At 54.7% G+C, this 20,526-nt stretch overlaps 9 protein-coding genes across 9 annotated transcripts; 5 read left to right on the top strand and 4 right to left on the bottom strand.

Moving 5' to 3' along the window:
- The first annotated feature begins 1 nt into the window (after position 1).
- Positions 2-1,503, top strand: B0T15DRAFT_534480 (uncharacterized protein). The gene has a single exon (XM_062869444.1). It carries the CDS (start codon positions 346-348, stop codon positions 1,063-1,065), a length of 720 nt encoding a protein of 239 aa, XP_062721922.1. The 5' UTR covers positions 2-345; the 3' UTR covers positions 1,066-1,503.
- Positions 1,504-1,521: 18 nt separating this feature from the next.
- B0T15DRAFT_534479 (uncharacterized protein) lies at positions 1,522-2,898 on the bottom strand. The gene has a single exon (XM_062869443.1). It carries the CDS (start codon positions 2,886-2,888, stop codon positions 1,737-1,739), a length of 1,152 nt encoding a protein of 383 aa, XP_062721921.1. The 5' UTR covers positions 2,889-2,898; the 3' UTR covers positions 1,522-1,736.
- A 2,304-nt stretch (positions 2,899-5,202) lies between these two features.
- B0T15DRAFT_567847 (putative oxidoreductase) lies at positions 5,203-7,033 on the top strand. Its single transcript, XM_062870737.1, has 3 exons — positions 5,203-5,956; positions 6,112-6,273; positions 6,331-7,033. The coding sequence occupies exons 1-3, from the start codon at positions 5,347-5,349 to the stop codon at positions 6,747-6,749; spliced, it is 1,191 nt and encodes a 396-aa protein (XP_062721920.1). The 5' UTR covers positions 5,203-5,346; the 3' UTR covers positions 6,750-7,033.
- Positions 7,034-8,158: 1,125 nt separating this feature from the next.
- B0T15DRAFT_397320 (uncharacterized protein) lies at positions 8,159-9,705 on the top strand (the record flags this gene model as incomplete). The annotated part of the gene is made up of 2 exons (XM_062864890.1): positions 8,159-9,383; positions 9,470-9,705. 2 exons carry the CDS (start codon positions 8,159-8,161, stop codon positions 9,703-9,705), a joined length of 1,461 nt encoding a protein of 486 aa, XP_062721919.1.
- A 3,265-nt stretch (positions 9,706-12,970) lies between these two features.
- Positions 12,971-13,324, top strand: B0T15DRAFT_511982 (uncharacterized protein; the record flags this gene model as incomplete). Its single annotated transcript, XM_062867953.1, has 1 exon — positions 12,971-13,324. One exon carries the CDS (start codon positions 12,971-12,973, stop codon positions 13,322-13,324), a length of 354 nt encoding a protein of 117 aa, XP_062721918.1.
- A 378-nt stretch (positions 13,325-13,702) lies between these two features.
- Positions 13,703-14,417, top strand: B0T15DRAFT_534465 (uncharacterized protein; the record flags this gene model as incomplete). The annotated part of the gene is made up of 1 exon (XM_062869442.1): positions 13,703-14,417. A coding segment is annotated over exon 1 (481 nt), but the record flags the coding sequence as incomplete, so codon positions are not given.
- A 138-nt stretch (positions 14,418-14,555) lies between these two features.
- Positions 14,556-15,822, bottom strand: B0T15DRAFT_218974 (uncharacterized protein). The gene is made up of 2 exons (XM_062862785.1): positions 14,915-15,822; positions 14,556-14,821 (listed from the first exon to the last, which is right to left on the bottom strand). Exons 1-2 carry the CDS (start codon positions 15,618-15,620, stop codon positions 14,673-14,675), a joined length of 855 nt encoding a protein of 284 aa, XP_062721916.1. The 5' UTR covers positions 15,621-15,822; the 3' UTR covers positions 14,556-14,672.
- A 1,046-nt stretch (positions 15,823-16,868) lies between these two features.
- B0T15DRAFT_511980 (uncharacterized protein) lies at positions 16,869-18,117 on the bottom strand (the record flags this gene model as incomplete). The annotated part of the gene is made up of 3 exons (XM_062867952.1): positions 16,869-17,742; positions 17,931-17,990; positions 18,053-18,117. The coding sequence occupies 3 exons, from the start codon at positions 18,115-18,117 to the stop codon at positions 16,869-16,871; spliced, it is 999 nt and encodes a 332-aa protein (XP_062721915.1).
- A 763-nt stretch (positions 18,118-18,880) lies between these two features.
- On the bottom strand, positions 18,881-19,608 carry B0T15DRAFT_218955 (uncharacterized protein). Its single transcript, XM_062862784.1, has 2 exons — positions 19,232-19,608; positions 18,881-19,182 (listed from the first exon to the last, which is right to left on the bottom strand). The coding sequence occupies exons 1-2, from the start codon at positions 19,487-19,489 to the stop codon at positions 18,916-18,918; spliced, it is 525 nt and encodes a 174-aa protein (XP_062721914.1). The 5' UTR covers positions 19,490-19,608; the 3' UTR covers positions 18,881-18,915.
- Positions 19,609-20,526: the final 918 nt, after the last annotated feature.

Genomic DNA, 20,526 nt, shown 5'->3' with positions numbered 1-20,526 from the left:
GCTTCTTGATATCATTTGTCTAGCCTATACGTTCGGTTTGCCTCCTTTCTGGCGCGTACCTTCCCCAACATCGACGAGTCCTTCCCTCCCCGATCCAGTCAAAGGCAAGCTCGAGTTCCCTCAACACATACCTACCAGTAATGTAAACTGACGGAAGGAGCTGAGCTCCTGACCACACCAAGTCTCGTGCTGCACACTTCCGGGTCGCAATTTGGCCAACCAGCATCGAAATCCCAACATCATCGATTGTAATGAACGCAGTGCTACTCTACTTGCACCGACTAAACATCCTCCATCAATTTTCTCCACCAGCATCGAGTACTAGTAGCTGGGTTACACAGCATCATGGAGGCGGACAACGGGAGTCCCGACAATGGGAGTGCCGATAATGTGAGTGCCGACATCGGGAATGCCGACAGCGGGATTGCTGTCAACTGGGAGTCCTCCAGTTGGGATGCCGACAGCTGGGATACCGCCGTCAACGGGGTTCCCGTCCACGGGAATATCCTCAACGCCCAACCAAGCCAACCGGGCGCAATTGGGCCTTATGGCTACCCGCTGCGTTTCGCGGTGCGGGAACTACGCGCGCTTTTTGCCAGCGGCCTGAAGATCTTCGCCGACAACGACCTTGCGCAACCCCTCCGCTACATCGGCGAATACGAAGGCGGGCGCCGCCGAATCCTGCACACCAGCGCGCACAAATCGGACAACAGCTCGCCGCTGGTCTCCATCCGCGAGAACTGGCCGGCCGGATCCCCCCCACCGCTCCGCCACGTCGAGACCTTCACCATCACGGTGTACAACCGCCTCGGCGTGCCTCCGTCGATCTACGGCATGGACCACATCCGCTGCCGGCCGACCACGTACGAGTTCTCACTACCCTTTCAGGACCCTGTTACCGGCGCCCTGTCCGTGAGGACCTTCCAGTGGCGCCGCGCACCCGTATGCCACGAGACGCGCGGCATCATCCCGCAGGGAAAACGGCCCGGGCCGCACACAGGCCAACCTCGCCCGCCCGAAGACACGTCCGACTGGGATCGCAGGCGCGGGTTCGTCCTCGTTTAGGTGAACGGTCCGAATCGGTTCCCGTTGCCCCTGGGGAGCACCCCGCCGCGGCTGGGGTACACGAGGATTGGCGAGGAGATCGTGGCGTCGTGGGCTGCGCCGTTTGAGCGGACGACGACTCGGATGGCGTCGCTTCTGCCCGGGGCAATGCCGCTGTTCTACTTCCAGTTCTGGGGGTCGGGTGTGGGCCAGCAGCTCGGGGAGGACTTTACGCATATTGCTGTGATAACGGCGCTGGCCACGTATTTCGATGTCTGTGTGGAGAGCAAGAGGAAGGATGCCCTGTGGTTGTATTGAAGGATGCGCTGTTGGGCGTGAGATGCGGGTGTGTCTGAGGGCTTATTCTTCCAAGTTAGTTATGGGTGAAACATCGGTTGAAAAAAAGGATTATGAGCATGCGGGAATGAGCGTTGTTTAGGAGTAATAAGTAGTTTTAATAGAAAGCGGAGCATCATTCAAACTCTGGGTACCGGCTGTCCATACTACATGAGTACATGACAGGCATTCGAACTGTATTACCAACTACTAGTACCGGCTTACTCATCATCGCTCAAGCACTATCAAAGAACCTAAAGATATGTCGCTAAAATGGAACACTGTACAATACATATTACATAGCAGGATCGACACTGAGCGGCGATGCTTTCTCTTCCTCTCCCCAAGACCACCGCTCACGCCTTCTTGACCGGCATCAGCTCCGGATACTCGGGCAGCTTCCATGGGCCATTGTCGTCCGACCCAAACCTCGTGACCAGCCGGTCAATCCGCAACGTGGAAATCAGCCAAGCGATCCAACTGATGAGTGCAATGGCCCATGCGCTGTCGGGGAGGAAGAGGCCGGTCCTGCGGTCGATGTCGATATCCTGAACGTGGTCTACCAATGGCCGCAGCTTCGTCTCGTATGCCGCCAGCGCAGCGGGGATATTATCCCACGGATCGGTCTCGCCCTGAGCCCCCCCACAAGCCCGCGCAATCTCGCCAGCCAGCACGTAGGCACCGATCATGGCCAGCGACGTCCCAAAGCCCGTGATGGGGGAAGGGCAATACCCTGCGTCGCCGACCAGCACGACCCGGCCTTCGGACCAGCTGTCGATCATGACCTGTGCATATTCAACCGTGTAAAAGTCGTCCGCCTCGGGCGAGTCGAGCGCGTCCAAGAACCGCTGCAGCTGGTGGGTGTTGTGCATATCGGCCCTGAACACCTTCTTCCAGGCCTCTTTCTTCTCCGCCACCGTCCCTTTGCTCTTGAGCACCCTGCTCAACTCCGGGCCGTGCTCACTTTCTGCGTGCGCGCCGAGATACACCCGCAAGCAATCCGGCCTGTCCCTTCGCGTCAAGACATGCCTCCGACCAGGCAGATTCATAATCGTCGCGTACGCCGGGTCGCCCTCGCGCGGCGGAACGGTATAAAACGCCGACAGCATGCCAATCGGCCTCAACCTGTCCGGCCGGCCATCGCTAAACATGCGCCGCCGGATCTTGGAACCCAGCCCGTCGCACCCAACAAGCAGATCATACTCTGCCTCCGTACCATCCGAAAGCCGAACGTGCACGGCCTTCCCGTCCTTGACCGACCGAAACTCCTCCACCGACGTACCAAACACATACTTGACACCCTCGAGCCCGACGGTGGCCTCGTACAGGATCTCGCACAGATCGCCGCGCATGATCTCCCACTCGGCCGAGAAGCCCTGGGCGCCCTTGCCGGACTTGTTGGCGGCGAAGTAGGCCTGCACCTTCCCGCCGCGGCGGTGGACGATGGCCAGCCCGGGCTCGTCGACGGTGCGCGCGCGCACCGCCGCCTCCAGCCCCGTCGCCCGCATCGCGTCCAGCCCCTGCCCGCGCAGGTCGATCTGCTGGCCCGAGCTGCGCAGCGTCGGGTGCCGCTCCACCACCGTGATCTCGTACTTCAGCGGCGGCGGCAGCCGCGCGAGGTGCAGCGCCAGCGTTGGGCCGGCGATGCCTGCGCCGGAGATGAGGACCCGGAGTGGAGGGGGGTTCCGGTTGTTGTTGTTGGCGGCCATTTGTGGGAGGTTTTGTTGTTGATCTTTTTTTGGTGTTTTGATTTGGTTGGGTCAATGTGATGTTAGCTAAACAATTTAGAACTTGAGAGGTAGATTGATGATGATGAGAGGATATGGAAGAGGATCATGTCTTCGAAGTGCAAAGGCGTTCTGTTATTATACCTCTTGAGTTATCCCCGAACTTGGTTCGGAGCAACCCTCAACATTCGGTCGGCAAACGCACGAGTCCGAGGACCGAACCCGGCCGTGTTATTGCCAGGGCATCAATGGACTGGTCCACGTATGTTACGAACGTATGGGAGGTTGCAGCAGGACTTTCGAATTGCCAATCTAGGTGGGACTCCGTGGGAGGAACGAACGCGACCACCCGCCCGGCGCCCGACTCGGGCCCGGGCGAAATGATAGGATCAACATCGTCACGATCCTGATCAGACCACCGATGTGACACTAGCACTTATGACAGCACAATCGAGGTGGCGGAACGGTCGCGGAGAGCCCGCGTGAGCTTGTTCATCGGAACGTCACGCTAGCCTATGAGGCGAGCATGGGGTCCCGAGCCAGTCCCAATTTAAAGCTGCATGGTGGTGCGTCATTCCATCGCCCATTCCAGAACCCGACACGCAAGCTGAATGTCACCCTCAATTTGGATCCCCCTCAGCCATTTGTCAAAGTCGTTGTTGTAGTGTAGTCTCGGATCTCCGACGGAATAGCGATAGAAGGAGGCTCTGCGAGCCTAGCGTGTAAACATGCAGCGTTGGAGGTGAGACATCCTCGGTCCATCCGCGGAGGTTCCAGGGTAACACAACATCCGGCACTTCTGAGTTCTGACTCAATGCACGACATAATGGATGTTGCTACGTTGAGCATGGCACATTCTTGAAGCGGCTCTTGGATGGCCCAACCAAGTGCAGATCATTGGATGCTTCACTCCATGGACAGCCGCACAGGGCGCACCAAGCCATTTCCGTGAGGCTCGTCTACGCGAGTACGCGTCCTACGTGGTGCAGGCGGTGCCAATGAATGTCGACCAGCCCTAGTGAAGCTCAATAAGAACAAAGGCTAAGCGAGAAACGGAGGGAACATATGTCATATTTGTGCATGACGATCCTGGGACCTCCCGGATACTGGTGGATAGAGCTGAAAGCCTGAAACCGGAGGAGAGGAGAGGTATACTAGACTCGGACTTTAAAGTCGAACGATTCAAGGCTAGCAGTTGTGCAATACTGACGACAGCTTGCAGCTACCCTTCACAAGTCAACGCTAGGTACTCCCATTGCCATTTCTTTCCCTAAAGTGCCCGCGGCCATCTTCGAAGTCGGCGTGCCATGTTCGCAAATTCTGCACCCAGCATACTTGGTATCTTTCGGTTGCCTATCAGTAATATGCCTCAGCATCACCGTCTTGGCAGAGAGACAGTGTCCCTTATCAGAAGAGCGTTGTGCTTAGAAATGAGGGGATATGAACTTCAGGTGAACATGCGTACTTTTGGGTGTCTATATTTCGTATGATCCCACGGACGGCATTTGTCTATCCGCCCGTAGAAGACAGAAGAACGGAAGCAAGGAGGGAAGTAGGATATGAGGAATGAAGGAATGGAAGAAATAAGGAAAGAAATGAAGCGGAAACAAGCAGACAAATCAAATCATAATACCGAAGAAGAGAAAGGAGCAAAAGGAAAAGGGGGGGGCCAAGGCGAAGAAGTTGGAGGATAGCAGATCAACGAGTACCTGGAAAGAGTAGGCGATGAGTCTCCCCATCTGTCGACTTCAGCTATAAGTCGGTCCGACATCAATCTTTGCTCTACAAACTCCTCTAGCCAGACGGAGTTGTGGCACGAGCAATGGCGGAAACCCCCGAGACAGAAGCTCAAATTGAGGCCCCGGAATTCAGGACCGTCTATCCCGCTGCTGTGGGAGTACGTCGTTGACATTGTCCCGGGATAGGAATGGCGATTTATAACGGCGGAGTGAATAGAGTTTAGAAAGACTAGTACAGTCTGACGTGCGCGAGCCCAATCCCGGGCTCCGGCCGATTGGTAACCGAGAGCGACATCGATTCCTAACTCTAAATCCCGGACGATGGTGTCAACGGCGATAATTACTAATAAGCCCCGCAACATGTTTGGTTTGTAAGCCACATTGACTTACAAGACCAACATGGTTAAATGGATGGTAAATGACCATTCTCATCCGTATTCCTTCACCCAATATGTCACTTGTCTTCCAAAGTCATTAACAATTCAATCCCAACTCCCATCATGTCATCTACGCCCATCCGCGTAGGCATCATCGGCCTCTCCTCGTCAGCCACCACCTCGTGGGCGGCTGACGCCCACCTGCCCTGCTTCGACACGGCGGCCGGGCGCGAGCGGTACCAGATCGTCGCCCTGTGCAACAGCAGCGTCGCCGCCGCGCAAGCCGCCATCAAGACGTATAACCTTCCCCCGGACACCAAGGCCTACGGTAGCCCCGCCGACCTGGCCGCGGACCCCGACGTCGAGCTCGTCCTTGTGAACACGCGTGTTGATAAGCACTTCGAAACTACGCTGCCCAGCCTCAAGGCGGGCAAGGATGTCTACATCGAGTGGCCGATCGCGTCGAACGCGGCGGACATTGACCGGCTTGTCGTGGCCGCCCGGCGCAGCGGCAGCCGGGCCTTGGTCGGCCTGCAGGGCCGGTGGGCGCCGCCGGTGCTCAAACTCAAGGAGCTGCTGGACAGGAGTGAGGAATTAGGACTTGGCCGGCTGCTGAGCAGCGAGGTGCGCGCGTACGGCGGCACGAGGGACCGCGAGATCTTGCCTGTTGGGCTCAAGTACTTTGCTGAGAGAGCGGTTGGCGGGAATCCCATTACGATTGGGGTTGGTCATGGTGGGTAACCGGTTTTGCCATCTGCGCACTGACACTCCTCCGACCCTTTCCCATATTCCTGCTGTTTCTTTCTTGACCTTTCTCTCTCTCCCCTCTTATTCGTTTCTCTCCGTCCTGTTTCCCTAGCAGGTGACTGACAAATCCGTTCTCAACAGTTATTGATTATGTGCAATCTGTGGTGGGCGAGCTGGTCCCAGGTTCGGTGCACACGCACCTGCAGCTGCAACGGCCAGAGGTCAGAGTGCGCGATCCGGCGCAGAACGACAGGATAGTCGACACGATCCGGTCCGATGTACCCGATTTGCTGTCCCTCCACGGTAAGCTTTATCAGAACCACTAGCAGTAGCCCACCTCACTTACTAAGGTTATCATAGGCACCGTAACCTCTTCCCGCACACACAACCAACCAGCGTCCTTGATCTTCACCTTCCGCCGCGGCCAGCCCTTCCCCGGAACCCCGGCATTCACCTGGACCCTCCACTGCACCGCCGGAGAGATCCGACTTGTCGCGCCGTCGGGCATCAGTCTCCAGGCGGACGGCGCACAGGACGTGACCATACAGCTCCACCGGTTCGATTCCGACACGGTTGAGGAGGTGCCGTGGGGGTGGGATGAGCGGCAGAGACAGGTGCCGTTGAGGGCGAGGAGCGTGCAGACTGTTTTGTATGCGTATGCCGATGCGAAACGGAAGGGCTTTGGAAAGGATGAAGGACGGGACGGGTGGGTTGAGCTGGAGGATGCTGCTGTCAGGGCAGCCCAAATTGCCGGGTGGTTGGACGGATTTCAAGCATGATTTCCATATGGGAGCACCTGATTGAGGTAGGTACATGAATCTTTAATAATACCAGGAACTTCGAGTTGCATGCGCCTTGGATGTGGGGAAGTGGGCGATGACTTGGTACTCGAAGGCCAGTAGTATGATCTAGTTCCTGTTATAGTCTCTATCTCCATCAAGTTCAACGTTTTCTTCAGAAATGTAAAGCTCGTCGAGAAGTCAAGGTGAAGCGCACGGCCTCTCGGACTATCTATTTCTTTCCATGCTTCTCCCAGACGACGCCTACTCTATGGCCAGTCTAGCACATGAAATATTAAGTCAGAAGCATCTACCGGTGGTATGGTGCGGTAGCCGGGGTACCTGCATTCCCTCTCTGGACGTAGACGCCCGTGTCACCTGTGTCATCGTCAACGGATTTTCTGACTTGAACCACTTTGTATAGGACGACACCACTTGAACTAGCGTGTGTTCCAGGGAAAGATCCCAAGGCTACCTAGGTACCTACGCACGTGCTCCGGTAGGTATCCTGAGCTATCCTCTGCGTTGCGGAGTACAACGTGACACCTCTCTGACCACAAACTGATAGGTCCAAGCCACCCATCAAACTTGCCTCGTGACTCACTGTTCCTATTGTACGCAGGGGATTCTAGTCTGTCATGTCGAAGCATTGCTCTCATATTAGTTGGGACGGCCGCTCCGATGCCCGACTACGATCGAGCCGTTCCCGGCATGCCAAGACTCGGCATGACCCACAACCCCGGGCCGTCCGGCCCCAAGGGATGCCCCATCGTTCGCGAGATGTGGGCCTGTGGCTGGCGCCATGGATGACGTACGCACGATCCATCTCAGCTCCTTCGAAGCGACAAGGCACAGGAAAGCGGGAGCACCAATGCTGAAGATTGGAGAACATCGCATATTATTGATGTAGGAAAGCGTCCATTTCGAGTAGGCGCATTGCTGAATAGTTCGAGCGCAGGAAGCTGACGGATGGCTGTGCGGTACTACAGTGATCCGGCACGCCTTCCCGCTTCCAACCAACAGAAGCAGCTTCCATGCATGATCCGAGCCAATAATGCAGAAGGATCAATATGCGGCGTCTCGCTTCCAGCCCCCCCGCGATGCGGGTAAGCAGGAGGAGCAAGGCAACCAAGATAGCGCTGCCAAGTTTCTTGTCGGGGTGTCTAGAGAATTTCTATCTTTGTGGTCTCATTTTCCCCGACCGAACGGAAGGACGCAGCACGTGTGCATACCAGGCGCGACACTTTGCAATCTCGCCATCGTGACAGTCCGACCGGCTTGTATTGTACCTCTCGCCTACAAAACGACGGTATAGCTACAACCACCGATGCTGGTATTCCGACTATTGCGCTCGTGGGTTTGAACGGCGTCAATCCGACCGCACCAACGGAGAATCCATAGGTACAGCAATGCTTATAAGGATGCCAAGTCGCCGGACGGCGACAAACCTCGTCGCCGGATTACTGGTGCTTCTCGTTTTTGTCGGTCTGGTTCTGCCTTCATCACGAGCAACAGCCCGTGACCTGTTGTTTACCAATGGGGAAGCAGGCGCTGGGCCAAAGCAAGAAGCTCCTCCCAAGCCCAAGTACAAGCCGACTCCGACTTACTTACCGCCCCCTATCAAGGATAACTTCCCCCTGCTCGCGACGTCGACGCCGCCGCCAATACCGAAATGGAACCAGCCGCGCAGCGACATGCACAAGGAGTACGACCTCCCCGTTGCCCCGCCGCTCTTCATCGGCTTCACCCGCACCTGGCCGCTCCTCCTCCAAGCCGTGGTTAGCTACATCACTGCCGGCTGGCCGCCATCGCAGATCTACGTGGTTGAGAACACGGGCGTGCAGCAGGCGAACGCGCGCGGCCAGCTCTCGCTGCAAAACCCCTTCTACCTGAACCACACCGTCCTCAAGACCCTCGGCGTCAACGTCATTACGACCCCGACCCTGCTCAGCTTTGCACAGCTGCAAAACTTCTTCCTCTCCCTCACCTACACCCACGACTGGCCCTACTACTTCTGGAGCCACATGGACGTGCTCGCCCTCTCTTTCGAAGACGGCCGCGCCGGCCTGACGCCGCCCTACAACCAGCCGGGCTACAAGACCATCTACGAGTTAGCGCTGGCCGCGCTGCGAGACGCGCGCGCCTCGGGCAAGAAGTGGGCTATCCGCTTCTTTGCCTACGACCACCTCGCGCTGGTCAACCCGGAGGGATACGAGGACGTGGGCGGCTGGGACACCATGATCCCCTACTACATGACCGACTGCGACATGCACACGCGCCTGACAATGCGCGGGTGGGGCCAGGAGGAGGCCAAGGCGGGCATCATCACGGACGTGGCGGCGACGCTGGAGGATCTGAGCGCGCTGTACCGGGTTGAGGGGGTCGAGGTGCGGTTTACGGACCCGAATCCGCCGCCGCCCAAGAAGGGGGAGGAGAAGTCCAAGATAAGGAAGAGATGGTGGTCGCAACCAAGCTCGGAAGGCACCAGAGACGACGGTGAGCAGCTGCCGAAGGCACGAGAAGATGCTGCGGTGGGCAAGAGAGAGACGGCGGCTTTGCAACATGAAACAAGGGATGAGGATCCAAACCTCGCCAAGTGGCATGCGCTTCGCAAGATCTCCGATAAGATGTTCCGTAAGTCATTCTGCCCTCTCCCCGCTTCCCTGATCTGGGTCTTCAACTCGCAGCCGGTTATTAACCCCTTTTGTGCACTGTCGCAGAGCACAAGCATGGCGACCGCGAGCGCAACACATGGCAGCTGGGCCAACACGGCGGGGAGGGCGAGCCGTTCTACTACGACGCGGCCGGTTTCGCCGAAGCACTCGACCTCATAACCGAGACGGGCAGAGAAGTGTTCAGACGGAAATGGGGACACCGCGGCTGCGACTTAATATCCGGCGCGGGTCTGAAGTACGACGATGCATGGAAGGTCAAGAAGGATTGGGAGAAACGGTGATGAGTGGTGTCTTGATTGATCTTCAACAGAACTGGATGCTGGGGTTCCGGATCGTAATAGAAACTCGGAAAGGTTTGGGGGATGGTTCCAAGCTCGATAATGGGACGATAACTGCTGGCGCGCGAAAAGAAATGGATACCGCAATCGATCGGGGCGTGTTTAGACTTGGCAATAGGGGATTCGGCGCTGGGATCTATCAGTAAAACAGTCAGTTGGAGTATATGGCTACGATTGATGTTGGCTATCACGTTCATGATACGGAAATGAGCGGAACAATGCTGTGGACTCGGAACTTGTAATGTACATGTGATCGAGTTCCGGAGGCGAGGCACGAAGGTGCGAATTCCGGAACAATGCTGGAGCGGAGAAAGACGTGACGCTGTAATGTGTCACACTCCGAATCCCGGCGATCTCTCAAGCTCGTTGAAGGCAATAATAGCGTGGAGGTGCGGTAGACCGTAGTTGTAGATACTGAAGCTCGGCGGTGGTGAGCTTCGCGATGCAGATCCGACAGGTGAATGTGTGATCGCCCGATGCCCTTCCGGAGGAAACCACCCAAGATCTGACTTTGCGATGTCGGGGGAACGCGTCAACGGGTCGATTCCCTGACGCCAACACCTTGATGGTCCAAACAGACATTACGTCATTGCTAGTTGGTGGGCCCGCAACTCAAACCCTCTGAAAGACGATCAAAACGCGCGGGGGTAACTCTCCGGCTGCTTCGATTGTCGGCGGAAAGGAAAGAAAACTCTTCAGCGACGTGAGAGAGTGATCGCTGTTCTTGACAGTTTACTTCGCTCATTGGCTCATGATCGGTATTCGATGCGACGAGTATAATCGAAGGGTGATTTACGCTTCTTCCAGGTCCGTACAGAATAGATAGGGCCTGTGCCGCTGTGCGCCTGGAGCAGATGCGCTTATTACCCAGTCTCAGCCAGTGCCTTGGCACCTCGTCTCTGTTTGAGTCTGTATTGTTCCATAAGGTACCTAGATTCCATGCATTGTAGATCATAGTCACCTGTTTCTTTGCATACTGTAGAGAAGGGTCATTCCACGGCCTTTCCCTCATTCACGAAATGCTTCAAAGTCACTTCGGTCATTGTTTTCGAGTTATTTATTAGGGTGCAACGGCCGCTGTTGTCGGCGACTGTGGAGCTGGAGAAAACGGAGGGAGTCACGTAACGGAGTCATCTTCCTACTACTCAGTACTACTATTAGTAGGCCTTACACACTCGGCGCAGGATCCCGCGATTCGCCAACCGCTATGCAATCCTACCACAGTACAGGTAGTTGCCGTAGGTGATTGTATAGATGTCTATTAAAAAGAAACTCTGCATGCCCTTGGCGGCTTTGGAATTGCACTCCTCCGTATACGCACCCAGTGAGCTGTGAGCGAGGTGACCTACGCCCCCTGTCGCAATAAAGTCCTAGAGACTCTCACAGGTCGCCACCATTGTCATGTGCAACAATGTAACACAATTCTGCGCATCAGGAGGACTGACCCTACAAGAGTAAGGTGCTGAAGCTGACACTAGCATCCCGAGGAGGGTCATTCGCATCGGTTTGTGCCATGTGTTTCTCGGTTAGCGCCGAATGAGCAGCTCAAGCGCTCAGCCCTATCGGCGCCCTAGGCCATTAGAGGAAACGGAGTCGTTCCCAATGCCTAACTGTCGTGGCACGGCCTCAGAAGACATTCACGATGGGCTGACAGCAAAGACGCCAACTCACAATCCTTTTGACACATCGGTAACCTCGGGCTTGATCGCGTCGTAAGGCGCAGTATTGGGATGTCTTTGCGCACTCGGTGCACATACCCAAACCATCGGCGTGCGATGTCCGAAGGGACCGAATCTTCAATGCCCCGCCTCTGTCCAAGTACCTCATCCCGATGTCTTCAATCCAGTTTGTTCGCCGACAGCAATCGGGGTGGGGTCAACGTACATACAAAGGTCACACTTATTTGAGCGATTCTGGACGGTTCTGGCCGTGACCTCCCGATCAAAGCTCGGAGGTGATCTGGCCCAGAAATATGCGGGCGTCCTCCCCCAAAGTGGTGCTGTTGCCCGATGATGCGGCAAGCGGGGCGACAGCAGAAGGACTGCTTAAACATAGGTATAGTATGTGAAATTTTCCATGCAAGGCGAAATGGTGCTGTAGCGGAGGTGCCGTAAGTGTCCAATGACATCGCCAACCTGATTCAGGTCGAATTTTCCTTGGGTGGCGGCAACAAGGCGGCCTCTCCAATGATCGCTATTCTCATACTCTGCTGCTCAAGATGTACAGCGGTCGAATCTCGTTGACCTCGCAACTTGACCTCAGACGAAAAAGGCAAAAACGTCATCGACATCTGCAACAAACTTTACTCGTGGTTTCCCCAAGTCTACTACTAGTTCGCAGTTCCAAGGTGTAGACTGCAAATCTCTTATAGACGCAGCACTCCATTGCTACTATAACCTTGGTCTGTTGCACAGTTCGCACAGGGGTAGCGACCCGCATCTGACGCTCCTGCGTACAATACCTGCACGACATATCAACCCGACATCCTCCGCACATCTGGAACCTACAGTCACGAAAATTCGAGATTTATCTCATCAGGCCGACCTCCGTCGGTACGCTTCGACCGCGGCAGTCCTGTCATTGTCCTGAACTCGCAGGTGGCATTGTCCTGGCATCCCTTTCGGGCAGGTACTCGAAATCTAGACTGCCCCACGATCCGTTTTCCCCGTAACACACACCACAGCGCAGCGGCACCACCACCTCCGACAAACCCCGCCTGAACCTTGTCACCCCGCGTTTCCGTCACTTGACTTACACACCTGCGACAGGCTGCCGACAATTATCGGTACCACCCAAACAACCGCAGATTTGAGATATATACGAGGCAGCCCTCCCTTCGCAACCGTGAAAGCTAGCACAATTCTTTCTGGTGTCGCAACTACGCCCAACAAGCGTGTTTGACTTCCAGATCGAAGTGCATCGCCTGCAGGCCAAGCTTTTGCTGACTTGCATCACAATTACTGGTCGGACAGGAAACCAACAAAGCCACGACAGAGGGATTGTTGTGTGGACACCCGAACCCCTCATCGACAACGATCTGGGCTTTATCATCAAGGACCCGACCGAGCTGACCCACCCTCGCCACAAACAAAGGGGGTTATTTTGGATTTCATTTTCAGCTCTCGACCGGGCCTCAATCACTTCGCTTTTCCAACCACAATCCTCCATGTCTCACACCAACCGCATACAAACCACTCAAGTGGCCGCAATGTCCTCATCGGAAACGACTCCAGACCGCACGCCGCAGCCGCGCACAATCATCCCGGACATCAATGTCCCAGACCCAACTGCCGACGAGATAGATTTGGCCGGCCAGTCATGGGTGATGGCGACAGTCATTGAAGACGACGACTTGATGTTCGGTGGCAAGCCACTGTGTGACTGGTATGAGGAGGACAGAAGAGCGCTTAGCTCGTGCATCGATGAGGAGCAGACGAGAGGGCGCCCGCGCGAACGTGCCCACATTGAGAGCCACCATCACGACAAGGCGCACCATCATCATCAAGTTAAACATGAGCGAAAGGTGAACGAGAGAGCGGCCTCGTGTCCCGCCCGCGATTGATGCTGGTCATCTTCGCCTCGCCATTAGGGACCCCACCACACCGCCAATGCGATGATCACGGGCAGGCTGAGCTGATGTCAGCCGCGCGCCGCCAAATGACGACTCCGCCGGGGAAGGCTTGTGGCACCCCGAATTCCCAAGGTTACCGAACATCACCCACACAAGCTGCCACCACTTCCCTATCACTCGGCACTTTTCGCCTTCATCCACATCCACCACACCATTCAACATCGCTTTGGCAATCACCTTTGCATCGTTCTCACTGTCGCACCGTTCATCTGCTCGCACCGTTCATCTGCTCGCACCGTTCATCTGCTCGCACCGTTCATCTGCTCGCACCGTTCATCTGCTCGCACCGTTCATCTGCTCGCACCGTTCATCTGCTCGCACCGTTCACCTGCTCTCTGCTGCATTCTACACGGCTTCCGGAATTTCCATCGGGATATCAAAAAAGCAACAACGGGAATCACTCGCACTCGCATCGTCGGCCTCTCAGGGCTTCATTACAGGGCTGCATCCTTGGCTTATTACCGTTTTGATGATACCAATTTGCCTTTGCATGTTTTCTTTTTTTGGCTTAAGCCATGGGTTACACAACTCGAGGGGGCTTGTCACGGTCTCGCAATGCCAGGCTTGGTCATATGGGCTTCGATCTTTTTCTGGGGGGATGCATTCACATCATAGAGTCTCGTTGGCTTGGGCCATTGTTTTTCTTGAGTCTCCTGCATTCAAGCATCTTTTCTTGCATCTTGGAATCTTGGGAACGGTGTTTCAAGGTATACCTTCAAGGGTGTTCATGGTGGCATTCAGCCCAGGCAGGCTAATCAACTGGGTGGGAAGGCTTCAGCTCTGGGGACGTCGGCTCATCTTCGCATGGGACGGATCGCTCTTACGCATGGTCAGTGGTGTGCTGGGACTGTGCTCTCGTGGCCTAATAATCGAATTCAGGAAGTTCAATAACATCCGGTCCCTTTATGCGGTGGTGATACCGTCGTGGATAACGTGCTCTTGTGTCGTAACCTAGGACCTAGGTAGAAGAGGCGACACCTACCGCTACGGAGAGATCCAAAGTCGGGTTTTGCTGAGCAGCGAGTGGTATTGCCTCTGCCAAACATGTTGCTTAAGCCTGCTGAGCTAAGATCCTAATCCAATCCGGGAAAAGCATCGCTAGAGAAAGAAAATCCAATGAGAGCAAGACGCTCCCAAGTCCACCAAAAGACCTACGCCCTTATTCCTCCTTGCTCGAGTCCCTAACCTTAATCCACCAAGATCGCATGCCACACCGCCCTCCGTGTATCTGCCGCCCCGTGCGACTTGCACGCCTCTAAGTGTTCTGCTCACTGAGAACTTAGAACCCGTCCTTCTTTGCGGATATAGAGGACCAGCCGGCCATCAGCGGGGTGTGGCCACACAGCAGTCCAGTCTGCTTGCTCCAAGGTGAAGGGCAGATATTCGTGGTCGAGAATCCAGTCCACTTTGGGCGGTTGCGGATCGAGTCTGCGAGATTGAAAGTGTGTCAGATATGGGGCGTGCTGGTGGTAAAAGACGGGGGGAGGGGGGCGGGGGTGATCCTTGGGTCGATTGACGTACGGGCGAGAGCTATCCAGCCATAGAACTGCGGCCGGCCGACAGATATCAAGGATAATTTCTTTGCCGGGACATCGGGGTCAATGGAAACAACAAAGCTTTGGTTGTCGGCCTTGATGAAGCCCTCGAGCGGGTGGACTGTCGAGTCGATGCCCTTGTGTCTGAGCACCGCCTGATCCAACTCCCGAGACTCCGGATCCTGTGCCAGAATGGAGATTTGGCCGGAACTTTTCGCTTGCAGAGTGTCTCGTACATCGAGTAGGAGCCCGTGTTGAACCTTCTCTGTATTTGTATTGTTGGTTGCTCCAGCCACTGTTCGACCGTGTCTGTGGGGGTACCGTTGCATGAAACTTCCCAGTCCAAAGCCGAGGATTGTAGTAACCGGACCGATTGCATAGTGGCTGAGCGTGAAGTACAGGGAGCGGCGTGCCGGGCTGTTCATCCATCGTTCTTGGACAATAGCGTCAAAATTCGCGATTCCTTTATCTGCGTTATCGGCGTGAAGTTGCGCATACCGAAAATCGTAAATGAATATGACCATCTCGATTTTATTCAGTGCCCGAGTCTGGAGGAGCTCCTCCAGGTTCGGGGGGTTATGAAACCTAGCAAAAGGGCCACATCTGTTGACAAGCCGCGGCGCCGATGTGATGACATCTGGAGCAAAATCCCCATTCATCATCAACCTGAAGATTGGCGCGCCGGTCCTCATTGTCAATTCACGGGATTAAAGGTTGTCGTAGATATTTGCCGCACGCTCAAGTAGGTGTTTTGAGTGCACGACCCTGAAGGGATGCGGGCTGATATGAGGCACTGCAGATCCTGACATGGTGCCGGTAGAACGCATCTCACGGGATGGGTTAGAACTGCTTGGTGCGCCGATGGGAAAGTTTTGTTGTGTCCTTGGTCTGCCCTGTGTGAATGCGAGATGAAATTGTAAGTGGAACGTGGAGGAGTGGTGGACTGCTCCTTCCCTTGTCATAGACCTGCAGAGTGCTGTTCGGAAGGCAGGTTCTCCATTAGGGCTTGAAGCAATCTACACGCACAAGGCAAGGAAGGCGCTCGCGATTACCACTTATTCAAGCGAAGCGTTGTCGTTCTGAGCCTTTCCCTACGTTACACAGTACACTGTGAACACAGAGAAAGCGAGGAAGGAACGCTTCGCTTGATTTACAGGGGAAAAACTCTTAGGAGGCCGACCGGGGCGAGGAACGATACGACGCTTCGCTTGACATTTACTGTGGCCTGCGTTGCGAAGACTGGGTCCAGGACAACACAGGCTAACAGGTACAACACCACGGCCCATACTCTCGCTCCAGTTATCCAAGTCTTTGATAGGTGGCCGTGATACTGTCATATAATCATCGTATGTACCTAGACATGGCAGAATCTGTTATGTCGTGGTACAGATGGATGTCGCTATTGCCTACAGAATGCTCAGCCCTGCTGAGCGGGAATCAGTGACCCTGCTAAATGGTCAAATGCCTGAAATACCACGGCCAAAAAGGGGTAACCCTATAGGCGCAAGAGATCTCTGAGTCCGGCAATCATCAGATTATCCTCGTGTGCCCCCTTTCCCGTCCACATACTTGGTCTAGCAAGCATCGCATCGCATCCATTGTGCCCCTTTCTTTCCTTTCCTGTCCCTCTGACTCCCTCCGTCGAAGTCGGCTGCAATTGCGAGACGCCTTAGGTATGGTTATTCCTTATGTAGAGGGTGAGGGGAGAATCGCACATCCTGTCCCCATTTCCCATTCCGAAGCCGCCCAATGGGACGGCGTTGCAGTAAGTATATAGGAAGTTGGCGATTCGATCCCGCTCAGCCCTGTAAGAGAGTCTAGTTTTAGAACTGCCTTTCCGCTTTAGTATGTACCTGTGCAAATGAATGTTGAGGACTAAGAAGAAGGAGAGGGCTTGTTTCATTTATCAACGTACGGATCGGGTACGGGCCTGCCCCGTGTTATGACGGCCGCTGGGAGAGCGACATCAACAAGGATTTCTTCAACCGGGATATTCGGGTTGATCGAAACGACGACGGTGGATTCGTCAAGCTCCAAGAACCCAGCAAAACTGGGTGATTCGTCCCTTGGATACCGTACACCCGCAGCGCCTCGATCTCAACGTCGAAGTACCCTTGATCGTGAGACCTGACGATAGGGCTGTCACCCTGCTTAAGTCGAATCACGTTCTCAATTTCACACAGTAGCATGTGCCGAGTCCTGCTCCTTCTCCTCCGCTCCTGGCCGTAAGGTGACCTGGAGCTAAATTCGCCAAGTGCAATGCTGATTACCTTGGTGACATTGGGGATGTCGACAGAGGTCAAGACGTCGGAAAACCAAGGGTATAGTGGACTTGCCCTCAACTGAAGTCTAGCGTCGTCGAGCCTGCGGCGAGCGGTTCGGACATCTCTGTTGATATCAGGCGGTTGCAGGTCCCAGGTGTAGGAGACGAGAACGAGATCCATGTAGTTGCAGGCGTGATATCTCCCCAACAAAAAACCGAGTGTGTGGAAAGTCACCAACGGATCCCGTCTTGTGAAATTGGCGCTCCCCACGCGGACTTGTTCGTAGACGGTTTCTCCGGCTTCTCCGCCGGCTAGCAGCAGCCTTGCACACTGTAGCACAATGTCCTCTCCGTCCTGTTGCGGGACAGAATCTACCAGATGCTGGTAAATCGTCGAGGCGGGCAGTAACAAATTCCTCGAATATAGTCCGAACCCCATTGCGTTTCCGAGCAAACGCTCGTTCTCCGCCGCCCTCCAAGCGTTCCAGGCGTCCATGACTGGTGGTTCGAATGCTGAGAGTATGCCAGTTGAGATCTGGGAAATAGAAGGGCTAAACAGACAGAGTAACTTTCCGTATGGGGGTCTAGGATGTTCTCTGAGTGCTCAGTGTGAGGGATAGCTAGTGACTGTTCAGCGTAAGGAAGAGCTAGTGATTGTTCAGTGTGAGGGAGGGCTAGAAGGATTCGTGAGTCTGCGAGAGGTGGCTGTTCCTTTTATAGTCCTCTCGAGCAGTCTCACATCGCCGCTCGCTCCCGGCATTTCACGTGGTGTTTCGCATCCTTGAGTTCATCTAAAGTGCTAAGGTGTGTCTGGCATAGAGATGTTACTACCTATCAGATGATTTCAACTTCGTACCTTACCTTATGCAACACAGCAGGCGGGTTAGCTCTGCACAAACAAAGGGTACAAAATGGGAAGCATACATTGTTAGGCTACAGTATACAGATGAACACCAAGATGTGATGTGGGTGGGGGGTTGTTTAACGTCATTAGCTCCAGGAGGCGACCGTATGTTGAGCAGGACTTCGAAGGATCTATGATAGAAAGGCCATGCACGTAGAGCTTGGTGTCTAATGTACTCGTATAATGCAGTAAGCTATCAGATCAACACAATGCCACTAAATGTTCACCAGTCTTGACACCTGAACCTCCATTGTTAGAACAGATAGGATGGTTGAATATAACATATCACAAGGTGGGTAAAAGCATCTCCGCTAAGATCCGGGCTATTAATGGGCGCAGACTTTGGCTGAATATACGTGGTCAGGTGTGCGTGGGAAACGTAGCTGAACTTAACACTGCGGTAGGCATCTCGGGTCCAAAGTTGGGTTTGATGACTAGGACACCAGCACGCCGTTAAGTGGAATATGCCACTATGAGCCACGAGGATGATTAGCACCTCGTGCTTCAAGCACCGTGATGTTCAACTGTTTCTTTAGTGGGAGGAGCGCAACAGCCAGCGACACCTGGTGGTTATTACCTTACTAAGTATGGAAGTGAGCATACCACTAGGCGTTATTGGATGAAGCTAAGGTACCTAGTATCAAACTGAGCCAGAGATTCCGCCGATCCGCGCTTTCGATCATGCTGCGCACCTTTCTAACCAGCCGTAGGTGCTCTCGAGGCCATTCCCCTTCACCCTTCTATATGTAGTCCTTGAAGAAAAAGAACAAAGCCTGCCTAAATCATCTAAGTCTGCATGGTCCTCATCCTTCACTTTGCGCTACACAGCCCTCAAGCCAAAGTTCATTCGCCTGGTCGCCGCATCCGTCCCATTCCCGAACGATCGGAATACAAGGCCTTCAGTGCTTCGTTTCCGGGTCAACGGACACGTAGAACTTCCTGACGATACCCTTACCGCCGCTAAGCATCGGAGAGTGAGTCCCTTGGATTCTCTCTGGAAACCTGAGGGCTGCAACATTCCGAGTGTCTTGGTTGTTGCCCCAGCAATCGCCGAGAGATAGCCTAGTGTGGAGGGAGATGATGCACTCTTCGCATGTTAACTCGGGGCTAAGGGGAACCAGGACGGATGTCTGTACCTTCTCTTCATTGAGATAGTGTCTCTCTGAAGGGATCTGTCCATTACCATGCTGCTTATACAAATCTCGTATGGCGTGCTTCCCATCTTCCTGCTTGCCCTCTTGGCCGTTACCGTAGCAGTCTCCCTTCCCGTATGGCCCGGCGCGCTTGGACAGAGCGGCATCCTTAGCAGCACCCTCGAAATCCCCCCATGCGGGTGCGGCGAAGGTTGTGCTGATCGCAGCGAGAAGGGTCATGATGGTGGCGTAAAACTTCATTTGCCGGTTGGAAGTCAAACACTTTGGGACAAAACAATGGGCTAAACCAAATGTTCTGGGCAACCACAGAGGCCGGAGATAGAGGTTGTTGTGCTCGTCGAGCCTGTGTTCTTAAAAGCGGGACTCTCTATGCCTCGAGAGGTCCCAACTCCGGAGTCCGAGTCCTATCTTGCCCTCAGCATCGACCAAGCCTTGGACGTCTTGTTGATTGAACAACACATCCTGGCAGCATTACCGGTCAGTTTGTACACGCCATTGGCGCGAGCCGTGGCCTCATCATCGGACCTCTCGAAATCATCCTAGCACATGGGGTTCTGCTATTGTAATGTCGTCGTGAGGGTATAATCTCATTTGACGGAGTTTTCACATTAAAGGCTGTGTTGAAGTCGGTCGGGGGGGAATCATGGAGGGTGTTCTCTTCCAGTAGGCAGCATACTCCTAATTTCCCTTGTTGGCGAGGCAGGTGCTCGGAAGGGAGATCACGATAACTGGGGAAAGAGCGACTTACAACCCTGACTCCGCAGATGTCAGGGTGCAGCACTGCAACCGGCGGATTGGCCACACTGGCGCCGTACCGCGACTGGATCCTTGTCGAATTTCATGGGACTCAAAAGACGAGTGAGGCAGCTGTGTGCTGTTCCCTTCAACTCATCCATTCTAACTGATCTGGAGACGGTTGGTATGGTGTCACAGAAGGTCGACTTTTGGCTCAGGCCATCCATCTTGAGACTTGAGCATGGTTGGCCTGACGCTGAGCCCCATCACAAGAAAGAGAGCGCCTTATGAAGCTGTTAAACCGTCAAGGCACTGCTGAGGGAGCCCGCCACAACCTGCAATACACGTACCCGACGTTAGGGCCAAGCAAACCAAGGCGAAGATATCGCGTCTTGGTAAAAGCTTGGTTTGCCTAGCCGGTTGCCCGATCCGCAGTGTTTACGAGGGGGGCCTGCTGGGTGTTCCGGGCGCAGACTCCGAAGATGATGCGATATCGCTAACATGGTAGCAGTGGGAACGGAAGATCCTGTTAATTAAAGGGG

Source organism: Chaetomium strumarium (assembly GCF_033439665.1).
Source record: "Chaetomium strumarium strain CBS 333.67 chromosome Unknown B0T15scaffold_4, whole genome shotgun sequence".
NCBI classification, from domain to species: domain Eukaryota; kingdom Fungi; phylum Ascomycota; class Sordariomycetes; order Sordariales; family Chaetomiaceae; genus Chaetomium; species Chaetomium strumarium.
This window is presented reverse-complemented; position numbering and strand designations above follow the sequence as displayed.